This window comes from Cibotium barometz, chromosome 26, assembly GCF_041138505.1.
Source record: "Cibotium barometz isolate CiBa-2024 chromosome 26, ASM4113850v1, whole genome shotgun sequence".
NCBI lineage: Eukaryota > Viridiplantae > Streptophyta > Polypodiopsida > Cyatheales > Cibotiaceae > Cibotium > Cibotium barometz.
This window is the reverse complement of record NC_141071.1, coordinates 54,850,277-54,864,312: the sequence shown is the minus strand read 5'-3', so window position 1 is coordinate 54,864,312 and position 14,036 is coordinate 54,850,277. Positions and strand designations below refer to the sequence as shown.

General features: G+C 45.5%; 1 protein-coding gene across 3 annotated transcripts in view; it reads right to left on the bottom strand.

Moving 5' to 3' along the window:
* The window catches only part of LOC147624108 (pentatricopeptide repeat-containing protein At5g10690-like), a 56,926-nt gene that overhangs the window by 26,788 nt on the left and 16,102 nt on the right, over positions 1–14,036 (bottom strand). For all 3 annotated transcript variants that reach the window (XM_086820770.1, XM_086820771.1, XM_086820773.1), the window contains exons 7-11: positions 6,804–6,939; positions 5,844–6,085; positions 5,606–5,683; positions 5,393–5,464; positions 4,736–4,912 (exon numbers count right to left, since the gene is read on the bottom strand). In XM_086820770.1, the coding sequence (XP_086676896.1) occupies positions 4,736–4,912; positions 5,393–5,464; positions 5,606–5,683; positions 5,844–6,085; positions 6,804–6,939 (705 nt within the window). The remainder of the gene's footprint in view (positions 1–4,735; positions 4,913–5,392; positions 5,465–5,605; positions 5,684–5,843; positions 6,086–6,803; positions 6,940–14,036) is intronic.

Here is a 14,036-nt window from a genome sequence, read left to right as displayed (position 1 = left end):
GGGATGTCCCTTGGCCTCTACTGCTCCTGTCTTGGACTCCACAGATCTCACATTTGAATACCTCAAAATGACCCTTTCCAACAGTTATGTATGTCTCAAACAGCAAGTTGGCTGGTCAACCTGATATAAGGTTGGAGGACTACTGGTCGGCCAAGTCACACTGCTGAAAACACAACTGATTTGCCTTCACACTTGAGCACCTGGCCTTGGGATGTCTGGGCAGCTCGTAGGCCTCCTGATGGGTGCCTATCTGACCTTTATACCTCCCTTAAGCCTGCTGACCATGTCCATGGGGCATCCCTGACAATACCTTACCTGTGTCCCACTTAGCTCAAACAACAAAATCCAGAATCCTGTACAACTTGTTTCACCGAATGCCTTCTTCCAACCACATTGCAACACACCCAAGCATTGCAATTGAAGTGAAGACACGAGTCACCATCAGTAATGGCTGCAGCAGACAAGAGGTTCCGCCAAAGCTCTGGTAAACAGAGAATGGAAAGCTATTTAGTAGAACCCTTTTTTATGACAAAACATAGAATTGTGCATGCCTCTTTGACAAACCATTTGACACCATTTCCAAATGCTACCACGATGTCATCTCCCAAAGGCTTGAGGGAGGAATACCCATCTTTTCGATGATCATGTATTCCAATGTGCCATTATCCATTGTCCATGTATCACCGAGCTTTGATTGATAAATTGCATCAGTACGAAATTCTTCAATGGCCACAAGCAACTCCATTTCAGCCTTTGTGCTGTTGCTAGAGAGAGCTGTTTTTGGAATATGCCACCTCCTTCCTACATTCCTTTTTGAGCATGCTGTTTTTTGTTATATGGAAAAACTTTACCCTTTTTCTGCAATAGAGCAGAGAGTTTACCTGAGCCTTTATTTTTTTCTTTCCCCTTGTCTTGTCAGAGAAATCTTGGTTGTTACCATATCAAGAATTTAGCCAAACCTCCTCCACAGGTAACAAATTGAACTCCCCAAAGGTGAGGAGGATTCTAACTTGAGCAGCCACTGAAGTGATAGAACTGTTGTTTGTGTGTGGCACTCTTCAAGTGTTAATTTAAGCCCAATTTCCACCATTTAGTCATGAGGATTCATGAACTACTCCACTACTGGGAGAGATTCTCTTACAACAATTGATTCTCAAGGTTCATCATCCTTAGTAGTCTTTTACTCGTTCTAGAAACACTGATGTTGGTGACAATGGCAGAGAGAGTATCTAAAACTCTTCTCCCTCCAAGACAAAAAAAAACAGAGCAAAATCCAAAGGGATTGCATTATTCACATTGTTGGAATCTGCTGTTGCGTCCAATATCTTGTTAATTTTGATAAGTGTGTCCCACTGCTTGTAGGATGACAGAAGTGACTTCATCTTGAACAACCTCCACAACTGATACTTCGCACCATCTTGCCTTTTTGCCCAATGGTGATGGGTGAACACTGATGGTGTTTGTGTTAGCAGGTGCAGCTATTTATCCCCATCCTCTACAAGACAGCAGCAACAAAACAGACTTGCACAAAGCTAAAGCCGTGATACCATGTAAGAAATTCCAACTGCAGTGCACCCAGATTAACACTCGCAGATGTAGACACGTGGCTCTCTACTCTCTACCCATGTGAGAGACTTTTTTAACTTGGGACACAGGTTATATGCATAGTATAGCAAAGGCAAATATGATAAAGTAAGGCCGAAGCCAGGAGTCTGTCACCAATTGGCCGACCATTTGGTCCATCTCCAGATTTTGTGTCTCTTCACTTGAGGCCAGGCCGGTGTCTCATGTGAAGAGGCCAGTATTTTGCTGACATGGACGGGAGCCAGACTGGTGCCACCCGTGTGTTAGCAGGATGGTGTCATATGGACGGGAGCCAGACTGGTGCCACCCGTGTATGACCTAGACTGTGTTCGACCCATGGGATTGTCACGCCATGGAAGAGCTAGTATTCGTGCCGTGTCTTGCCTATGGGACTGTCACTCCATAGGGAGGCTCGTGCCTGGAACTGTCTTACCTATGGGACTGTCACTCCATAGGAAGACCAGGTTTTATATTTTACGTCGTGCCATTTTTGTGCCGACAGATATTTTGTACTTGTTCCATGAACGGGAGATATGTCCATGATACTATTTGCACATGCACTCATATTTTTGCATGTCTGAAACTGTTTTCGCATGACTTGTGTTTTTGTGTTTGCCTGCTTGACGTGTCACTTACTGAGCGGGGACGCCTGCCAGTGAGTCATGAAGTCTGCTCCGTCTTCTAACGAGTTTTGGTGCATGTGAACAGGTGGTAAGTATATTGCACATGTTGTTTTAATATTTCATATTTTAACCCTTTGTTTTATAAGGTCATTTGTTCACACTCACTTAAAAGTGGGCACCCCCGTTGGGCTTAGGGGCCAAGGTGGGGAGCCCCACTTAAGTGTGTGTGGGGGTGGGTGCATGGTCACCTACCCACACCCCAAAGAACTGGCCGCCCACATGCAAGCGTGGGGAGCCAGCCAACACTAAGGTTCTAACTCCACTCTAATTTTTATAAAAAAAAATAAGCCACCACCTCCATCGAACAGAACCGGCGATCGTTTCTTCAAGCTGTGCGTATTCACCAGCAGGCTGCGTTGAATCACCAGCAGGCTGCCTTCCCTTCGCCTGGTGACCTAGAAGGCGGCTGTGTGTTTGTGCGCCTCCAGACAGGCAGCCAAACAGGCTGCGCTGCCTACCACAGCAGGCGCCTGTGCGTTATCTTCAGAGGCGGCATATACCATCTCTTGCAGGCTGAGCGCTGCCTCCTGCAGGCGCCAGTGTCTTCTCCTCCTCCTCTACAGCCAGGCGCTTCTTCCTACCCAACAGGCGACTGTTCCCCATCCTCTCAGGCGGCGGTGCTCTCAGCAAGTGTCTGTGCTTGTTTACCAGCCTGCTGACCACTCTTGCCGGCGGCTGTGTGCCACCCTCCAGCAGGCGGTTACCTACTCAGCATAGCGTTTGCGCGTTCCATCACCAAAAAGGCTGTTCCTCTTCTCCATACAGGTGGCTGTACCGTCTTCAAGGTAGTTGCACTTGCTCGGTGGCCAGGTGGTTGTACCTCCTTTCCATAGGCGGTGTTTTCTTTCTTCAAGTGGCTACATCTTGGTATCCCACTCAAGTAGCTACACACACGAATACCTTGGGTATTGGTCTACAATCTGCAACCTACAAGTAAGTGAATTTTCAGATTTAAGTAAAGTATTTTGTGATAAATCTGATAAGGGACTCTCTCCACGGCAACACCCGTTCGGTGCCGGGTAGTCCAAGCTCTATTGGAGAACCTCGGTCCAAAGGTGCTGAGATCGGGAGAGCCAGGCGTTAGTACGGGAGCGCCTGTTTGTGCGTGGTCCTGGAACACCAGTTGGGCGCTCTCCACGGAGTCCAGTGAAAGCACAGGACCGTAGAGACTGGACCACGCTAGTGGTCGTTCTACTTCGAATATCTACTTCGAGCTTATTGTTTGGTACTGTATTCATTTGTACATGGACATCATCTGGTTCTTGGAACCCATGGAGCATTGTATTTGTTAAATACTCCCAATAAATATATCATATATTGAGGGGGGGGTCGGCCCGTTCCAGCCCCAGTGCTAGTGTCCATCTATCTCATTTTATTTCATTTCAATTTCAAGTTGTAATTAAGTTGTCCATTTCAAATTGTGGTATTAAGTTGTGCTATTACGCGTGTGGGTAACCAACGGAGTCTTTCCCACTTGACGGGATCGGTTTCAGAGTCTACTATCTATATCCTGCCATACTGAGGTAGGTCTAGGTCGGCCTTTTGGGCACCTACGGTTGCATCCATGTTGACCGCCAACTAGGGTAGTAAACATTGAATCATTTTCTGCAAAGCTGCTAGGTGCATCTAGATATTTTTTTGCGCCTGTTTGGGTCCCACAATTCAAGACCACACCTTCAGCCTTTAGTGTGATCTGATATGGGAATATCACTCCTCACTACAAACCATACACCCATTTGGCAAGTATTTAGTCTTAGGAGCTGAATGGTTGCAAGAATATACCCAAACAAGAAGAGCTCCCGTCCGTTGCAGTCCGCAAAGTACCCCGAGCTGCTCAACCATGGCACGCCTCATATAGGAGGCCTTACAAATGCAGCAGACAAAGGGTACAACATTGATTTCCAACACCAACCACATTCATGGTCTAGCTCATGTGCACATTCTGCTTGGTTCTTTGCCAAGATGTGAAGAATCGATTTATCACATATTTATTTTGAAAGAAAAACTTGGAATTGATTTTGCAAAGAAATAATGCATGACAAACAACTTAGAAAAGATATAAATTCTAATTTTCATCTCATACAAAGCACTTTGAATCTGTAATTAGTCTCCTCATACAAAGCATAATGATCAGTACCCTCAGAATACACCCCCCTTTACCAGGTCCACTCAAGGAGAACAACTTTATATTATAGGCTCTTGCAAATGAACCGCCTAGATTATTGGGGGCCATTTCAACAGCACATAGGCATGATTTGCCTTTTAGAACATGCCATGATACAGGACCCACACCCACACAGGGAATAGCTGAGCTAAGTCGATGCTTTGTTAGCACAGAGTTAAAGACCATGACTCTTATGACTTTTATCTGAGAGACATCAACCTCTAGTTCTCTCTCAAATAACCCATCCCAAAACCTTGAACAAAATGAATTATCACAAAAGATATGGAGAGTCACCACCAATTACCTCAAAACAGTCTTCACGATGCACAACGCCAACGCACTTTCCTGATTCATCCACAACTGGAACCACAGCATCTCGAAAGAAGTGCATCACTACTTCAGACAGCCGGACATTAGGCAGTGGAGGCTTTGCTTCTTCAACAGTACACATCCATTTCTCAACTGGATCGTCCATAGATATCTAAGTGGGACAATGAACATGAAGAGCGTAAAAAAATCTAGAAGACATAAATGGGCACGGAGGAAGCATAAGAGTATATTAATGGCTTTCCAAATGACTCAGAGAGTTTACTGCATGTGCTACAAATCTAGTTTTGTTACCAACCCAATGCAGATTACCAATCTATTTTGGGAGCGTGACTGCATGGTAGGTAATTATACAGAGGCCGTTGAAGGCACCCAGACCTTCCACACCAAAGACTGTATCTACTATCTGATCAGAGTTTACACATTACGCTTGAGTCCATATGGAATAGGATTCTCAACAAGAACCCTCCAGGACAGCCCAGCACATACACACAGGCTTCAAATGGCTAAAGTAGAAGTGAACATACATACGATCCTATATAAGAATCCAATAAATTCTATGCGTTGTGTAAATGTCCAGTGTAAGACTACAAGACACATGGTGCAAAGCAAAGCCAGCAACAATTATCCTCACCCCTTCCTGAAGTACATAAGGCTGGAAAATATCAGGCCCAAAGTTCGAGAAAAAGTCAAGCCTTATAATCGCCTGAAGCATGCACAAAACATCCAAGCATTTAGATTCCATAATTTCATAGCATCAAACTAGTAGTGTGTAAGACAAACTAAAAGGAGCAAGTTGTTTTCAGGATTTTGATGCAACAAGAAACCCTGCTCAAAACCAACATACCAAGTAAGCACGACTGCTCAATGGTATCCCTTTCTTGAGAGCTTTCATGTCCTTCAGAAGTTGTCTTGCCACACCGAACTATTCAGAACACACAGAACACTAACACTTACCCATAGAGGAGGACTCAACAAATGAAAATCAGAAGAAGAACTGGACTTGAGAAGTGTCAAAAGTGACAAAGAAAGAGATAGCTAACACATGATTTCTAAATGCTTCTCTTCAAGGTACAAAGACTCACCTGGCCATCATTTACTGCAGCCTCAATGAGCAGTTCATCTGCCTCAGCTCGATGTTGAGGCGAGACAGGTCCCGCAGCTAAACGAACCATCTCAGAATGAAGCCTTTTTACAGTCTCAACGTCACCGTTTGCAGCAAACGCCCTCATCAGAGAGAGAAAAACATGAGGCTTCGGCCGCAAACTTTTCTTCCCTTTGGCAAGCTCTAACATTTCTTTGAGTAACGAGAGTCCTTCCACCAGACCTGAGCAACACATTGAATGAGCATACAAGAATGAGAACACTGTTACATGAGGTACGAGTTGTTTTACAAGTGAGGTAATGACATGTTTCTATCAGAAACCAAGAGGCTAGATATTTGCCCTGGATTTACCTAGGAAACTAAAATATTCTAGATTATTGCGTAGACAACTCTACTTTACTGACTCTAAAATATTCCGAAAACACTAACATGGGTCTTCATTGACCTTCACCAAACCTATATGCAACATGGGTATCATATCAAAAGTCTTAACAACTAGATTTCAAACACAACAAGGTCTTCTTTACATTAACATTATAGTTTATTCTCCTCAATCGCGAGACCTGCCTTTGGTGAGAGAACCCAGAAGACCTCCACACATAGATCACAAGGAAGCCATGAGCTTGAGCCACCACCATCCAGTATTGTAAAGGTCCACATGCAAGGGACTAGCGTTGACAAGAGGTGTAGGAGCTTGTTAACATCCTGGAGGAATCCATATTGCTGATGCTGGTTCAGCAGAGCCAAAACACATCTACCTCACCACCCTCTCTTGCATAGTGAGCTTGGTTTTTGGACCAAAGGATGCTATTTTTTTATGGGTTTACAGACCGTGTTTGTTTTTTGGCTTGAGAAGGACAGTACAGCATAGCATATAATCACCTCACAAGTACTTTATGTTCTTACGCTTTAAGAAGGAAAAGCTGAAGTATCAACCAACCTGAAGAGGATTCAACCAACAGGAACGCATCAATAATGACACCATATGCAACACGATCAAAAGCACACTCCTTGGAGCTCTTCAACTCTTTTACTAAGCTTACTACACCATCAAACAGGCCCTGCTGGCCAAATCCCTGTTAGTCAAAAACAAGGCAAGCCAAATCAGAAATTCAGCAATTTTCGGCCTCTTAAAACACTTAAATCACTCTATGTTGATATTTTCCAAGGTTCATGTGGCTAAAATGAACTTCTCTCTGCCTCTGCCCCCACTTCTGCTGCCCCTCGCCTCCGCCTCTGCTGCCCCCACCTCACTTATGCTGCCTCCCATCTGTCCCCGCCTCTGCCCCTCGCCTCCACCTCAGGTGGAAATGAGAGCCGTTGGGATTCTGAAGCATGATATGATGGTTAGTAATTGATGCATCACAAACAAGCACAAAAAACCGGGGTACACCGTCAGAAGTGGCGGTGACAGAGCAAGCCGAAGTTGAGGGAGGAGAGTGTGGCGGAAGCCGAGGGAGGAGAGCGTGGAAGGGCCAATACCTCTAAAACCTGCCCAAAGGATGCCCGTATGGAAGCTAAGAGCTTCCAATAAGACCGAGGAAGAGCAGGGAACCACAATGAGACTGGGGTAATACGTTGATCGTCCACCACTAGATCAAAGCCCACCTCGTATTGAAAGGAGAAGATCTTCTTAGGGCCAAGAGGAAAGGGGCTGCCAGCCAACACCTGAGAATAGCTTCCGGAGAAAGAAAGTCCACCCGGAAGAAGCCTCGACCAAGCAGACGTGTATCTTGGAAGTGCACAATGAGCTCCAAAGGGAGAGTTGCCAGAAGCCATCCACGGGCCTGCGAGATTATGCAAGCATTGGTCAGGTCTGCTTGCAAGCCATCCACGGGCCATCCAACGGCTCTCATTTCCACCTGGTCGGATTTGTCGTCGACAGGGCCACATTACTAGAGATTGTTCCAAATCGAGAGGTCACGCTTGGAGGCTACATGGTCATACCCAACAGATGCCCAAACTCCAATTGCCCCTGTACCCCGTTAGACCACAGTGTTGGGTTGTGGTTAGAGATGGCGAGTGCCCTCGTACCCCTGCACCTGCCCCTTTATCCACACCCATAGAGGAGCACCCCAACCCTTATGCAACTCTTGCTTCACAGGATGTGGATCCTTCTTTGGAGGAAAGGCCTTTGCAAGCACAAGATTTTGATCCCTCGTAGGAGGATGTAGCATTATAGATACAGGATGATTGCACCCTCAAGAATGACATTGCGTAGTCACATAATCATGGTACCTCTTCAATTTTGAGGACTAGCCTGGCTTTTCCCTGGAATGGAAACGAGAGGTAAGGTTTTCATAGTCAGATTTTCCCTCCCTTATCTATGCGAGATGTACCTTCGTCTCTAAAGGGGGTCCCTCGTTGACTACGAGATCCACTCATTCCTACTCATGAGTCCATGAGAATTGTCTCATGGAACATTTAAGGTCTTGGGGGGTTTTTTCCGCGTCGGCAAAATTAGCTTGTCAAAACTCAACTTCACATTGCCGTTTTACAGGTGGACCTATGGATGTATTGCTCTTGCAAGAGCATAAATTGGATGCTAGCCAGTGTCGAAGATCAGGCAAGAATCTTTCGGGACACACCTTTTGGTCACCAGTCATCACTGGTACCAAAGGTGGTGTTTGTATTTATGTTTCAGCTATGGTTTTGCCTTGCATCATTGGACATGGTGTCATTTTACCTACGAGAGTGTAGTGGATCCTTCTTTTGCAAGGTGTTACACGCATTGGTATTCTCAACCTCTATGCTCCTAACCATAGAGGTGAGAGGATTGTCTTTTGGAAATCTCTCACTACGTTGATGCCTCATGCTGACCATTGGGTTATTGGTGGGAATTTTAACATGGTTGAGATGCTGTCACCAATTGGCCAACCATTTGGTCCATCTCCAGATTTGTGTCTCGTTCACTCGAGGCCAGACCGGTGTCTCATGTGAAGGGGCCAGTATTTTTGCTTAACATGGACGGGAGCCAGACTGGTGCCACCCGTGCATTTGGGTGTTTGGCATATGCACATGTGCCAGAACAACTCCGAACAAAGCTAGATGACAAAGCAATGAAATGCATTTTTGTGGGCTACAGCAATGAGAGCAAAGGCTACCGTCTTTATAATCCAACTACACGAAGGATTTTTGTAAGTAGAGATGTGGTATTTGCTGAAAATTCAGAACAGTCCATTTACAGCTTGTATAAAAGCAAATGATACAGGCATACATGACATGTTTGAAGGACTTTTACCCATTGCAATTAGGGGGGATTCAGATCAGCCAGCCCCTACACAAGAAAATCCTCATGTAGAACATGTGGAACAGCCAGCCATTCAGCCCCCTTCTATGGAAGAAGTGGAAGATCTTGTCAGGGAAGTGCAAACAGCCATACACACAGCCAAGTCAGTGCCAAGATGGTTGCTGAAAACTTTGCAAGAAAGCAAACTTCCAGCTCCATTCACAGGTAGAACAAGGGCTAGTTCCAACCATGCTTTGAATATACATCGTGGGGAGTCTGCATTAGCAATGGGTGGTCTCTTTGATTCAGAAGAGCCTTCTTCTTATGAAGAAGCACATGAGAATGAGCATTGGTTGCAAGCTATGCAAGCTGAAATTTCTTCTATCATGAAGAACAATACATGGGATCTTGTGGAATTGCCTAAAGGCAAGCATGTCATTGGAACAAAGTGGGTGTACAAAGTCAAAAGAAAGTCTGATGGTACTATTGACAGGTACAAAGCCAGACTTGTGGCTAAAGGCTACTCCCAGAAAAAGGGAATAGATTATGAAGAAACTTTTGCTCCTACTTCGAGAATGACCACAATAAGATCAGTGATTGCATTGGCTGCACATAAAGGATGGATAGTGCATCAATTGGACATCAAAACTGCATTCTTAAATGGGGATTTACAGGAGGAACTATATGTAAACCAACCCATTGGTTTTGTAGTTCCTGGTGAGGAACATAAAGTATGCAGGTTACACAAAGCATTGTATGGGTTAAAGCAAGCTCCAAGAGCTTGGTATGATAAGATACATGCTCATCTAACCAGCCAAGGTTATGTGAATAGTCCAACTGAAAGCACATTGTATGTGAAGAAAACCGATGCCGATATTCTCATAGTCATCTTGTATGTAGATGACATGCTCATTACAGGTACTAGCAAAGCACAAATTTCAGATTTCAAAGCTGATTTGAAAGCTGAATTTGATATGTCAGATTTGGGGCTTTACACTACTATCTTGGCATACAGTTTATGCATACAGATGATGGCATTGTTATGCAGCAAACTAAGTACATAAAAAGTTTGCTAAAAAGGTTTCACATGGATGAATGTAAGCCAATTTCTACTCCAGTAGAACCAGGTGTACAGCTTTACTGTGCATGATATTGGAGAGCCTTTTGAGGCCGGCATTTACAGCCAGGCAGTGGGATGTCTCATTTACTTGTGTAACACGAGGCCAGACATATCTTTTGGGGTGTCGTTGTTGAGCAAATTCATGCACAGCCCAAGAGCAAAGCATTGGCAAGCAATCAAACGCATTTTTCATTATCTTAAGGGTACCCTGGATCTTGGTTTGTCCTATCCCAGGGGGGGCAGCTTGCAGCTTTATGCATACAGTGATTCAGATTGGGCTGGTGATTATGATACCAGGCAATCCACCAGTGGGAATTGTTTTTTTCTTGGCAGTTCATGCATATCTTGGTTCAGTAAAAAGCAACCCACTGTTGCCACATCTACTTGTGAGGCTGAGTACAGGGCAGTCTTCACAGCTACAGTAGATTGTGTATGGTTGAGGAGACTATTGGCTAATTTTCGTGAGTGTCAGCAGACACCCACCACCATTCTCACTGATAGCCACAGTGCTATGGCCGTGGCACGAAATCCAGTATTTCATGCACATACCAAGCACATTGAGATTCATTATCACTATGTCAAAGAGAGGCTACATGCAGGGGAGATCAGTTTATCTTACTGCCCTACACAGGATAATGTTGCAGATCTATTCACAAACGCTTTACCTCAAGAAAAGTTTGAAGCTTTCCGCAAAGCTTTGGGCTTACTCTCATACAGAGAGTGATCTGCTACCTTGTACAGGTTCACACTTCCACTACAGGGGGATTTGTAGGCATATGCTCACTTATGGTAGTGCTATGTGTGAACAGGGCTTAACCAAGGGCACTTTTTCCCATGTGGTTTTTCCCTTTGGATATCAAGTGTGAAAGGACACTCTAACATATAATATTTTGTACTTCTATATTATATGGATGTGGCACACATGCAAGGGTTGACTTGCCTTTTGTGGATACCACACTTTTGGCTTTCTCTATCTCCCTCATTTCTGTGTGTGAGCTTCTCCATCCTGCACCTAACCCTAATGTGCAAGTTTGTGTGTGTGAGTGTGTGAGTCCAACACCAACAATTGCAAGGTCTCAAGATAAGCATAAAATGGCTGCTGACAAGCATAGAAGGGACATGCAAGTCAAAGAAGGTGATTGGGTTTTGCTGAAATTTGAGAAGGCTAGGCTTCGGAAGAGGCCAGGACAAGAAGGATCATATCCTAAGCTTTCTCCTCGCTATTATGGACCCTTCAAGGTGATTCAAAAGATCAATGAAGTGTCATACAGGCTTGCTTTACCTAGTCATTGAAAGATTCACAATGCATTTCATGTGAGTCTTTTTCGGGAAATATGTGGGGCCAAATCCTGACGAGCCTGTCACAGAAGATCCGCCAGAGATTGATGAGCTTGAGGAGATCCTCCAGCCAGAACAGATTGTCTTTCACAAGGAGCGAAAGCTACCTGCAAGAAAGCTTTCGAGGAGATACCTTGTGAAGTTCAAAAATTATTTGCCTATTGATGCAAAGTGGGTAAATGAGGATTATTTTGTTGACTACCCACAGTTGTTGCAGGCATATCTTGAGGCTTTTCAGTTGAGGACAACTCTTTAGAAGCCCGGGGGGATGTCACCAATTGGCCGACCATTTGGTCCATCTCCAGATTTGTGTCTCGTTCACTTGAGGCCAGACCGGTGTCTCATGTGAAGGGGCCAGTATTTTTGCTTAACATGGACAGGAGCCAGACTGGTGCCACCCGTGTGTTAGCAGGATGGTGTCGTATGGACGGGAGCCAGACTGGTGCCACCCGTGTATGACCTGGACTGTGTTCTATCCATGGGATTGTCACGCCATGGAAGGGTCAGTATTTGTGCCGTGTCTTGCCTATGGGTCTATCACTCCATAGGGAGGCTCGTGCCTGGAACTGTGTTTTACCTATGGGACTGTCACTCCATAGGAAGACCAGGATTTATGTTTTCTGTCGTGCCATTTTTGTGCCGACAGATGTTTTGTACTTGTTCCATGAACGGGAGATATGTCCATGATACTATTTGCACATGCACTCATGTTTTGCATGTTTGAAACTGTTTTCGCATGACTTGTATTCTTGTGTTTGCTTGCTTGACGTGTCACTTACTCAGCGGGGACGCCTGCCAGTGAGTCGTGAAGTTTGCTCTGTCTTCCGACGAGTTTTGTTGCATGTGAACAGGTGGTAAGTGTATTGCACTTGTTGGTTTAATAGCTTTATTTCTAACCTTTCATTTTATAAGGTGGTAAGTTCACATTCATTTAAAAGTGGGCACCCATTATGGGCACCCACATATGGGCCAAGGTGGGGAGCCACACTTAGCCCCATAATTGTGTGGGGGTGGGTGCATGGCCACCTATCCACACCACACCATGAAACTCGCCGTCCCCATTGAACCTTGGGGAGCCGGCCAGCTGTGGTCGTTTACTTCCCCTCCAACACCTACAAAGAGGCGACCACCCTTCTTCTCACACTCAGACGTTTGTGCGCCTCCTCCTCCTCAAGCTGCGCTACCTCCACCTCCACAAGCAGACGGCTGCGTTTATTCTCCAACTCTGCACTATCCTCTACAGGCTGCGTGGGGCTCCCAGGTTCTTTTTGTCCCATCTCTTGGTTTTCATCTGTTGTCAGTGCATGCGGTTTTGCAAGACTAGTGTATGGGTGGAGTTTAAGAAGCATTTTGTTGCTCTCCGGGACAAAGCGACAGGCCAGGTTGTATGGGAAGGCGGAGTGGAGAATGGGATTTACAAACTCTCAGCACTCTCTCTTACAGGTTCTCAGTTAGGTGACGTGTGGCAGTTTCATCATGACCACTTGAATGTGGATACACTGCAGCAGGCTTTCCGGAACCAAATGGTGGATGGCTTGCCAGATGTTGGCAGCAGTAGACAGGAACGTTGGTAGCAGTAGACACGAACACTCCAGTTCTTGTGTTCGTCAGTCAGAGGAGCCTTTACAGGTAAACTATGCTTTGATGTCTCGTTTCATTCTGGACGAAGAGCCTCTTGCAGTTGAGGAAGCTCCTTCCCAGGGGACTGGTAAGAAAGCCAAGCAAGTGGCAGATGGTGACTTGCAGGTGGAGGAGGATGCTGAGCAACCTCCAGGCTTTCAGGTTCTGAATTCAGAGGGGATGGTTTACAGGTTCCAAAAGGCCTTGTATGGTTTTCAACAGGTTCCCAGGACTTGGTATACCAAAGTTACAGTTGATGATCCTTGTGATGAGCAGGTTGATGCCTCTTTGTATCGGAAGCGGTTTGGTTCATTGATTTGGTTGTGCTGAACACCAGATTGGACTTGAGCTTCCCGGTGGGGCTGTTGATCTCATTTTTGCACACACCTATGAAGACTCATTGGGACACAGGATTGCGAATCTTGCGGTTTCTGCAACGTACGAAGGATCTTGGACTCTTCTATCATACTAGAGGGGGAACGACGAATGGAGTCAACCTCCACGGTTGGAACGATGAATGGAGTCAACCTCCACGGTTGGAGTGACTCAGATGGGGGAGGAGATCCAAATACGAGGAGATTTACATCAGGCTATGGTTTTATCCTCGGCTCCGGAGCTGTTTCATGGTGCAGCAAGAGGCAACCAACTGTTGCCTTGTCGTCTACAGAGGCGGAGTACCGGGCGGCTTGTGGTGCTGCTTGCAAGGTGGTGCAGTTGCACAGGTTACTTAGCGACATTGGGTTTCCACTGGCGGAACCCATGGTCATCTAGAGTCACTTTGTTCGTGAGAAGTTTTTTGCTGATGACATCTTGCTAGAGTCTTGTTCAACAAGGGACAATGCAACGGACCTCTTCATGAGGTCTGT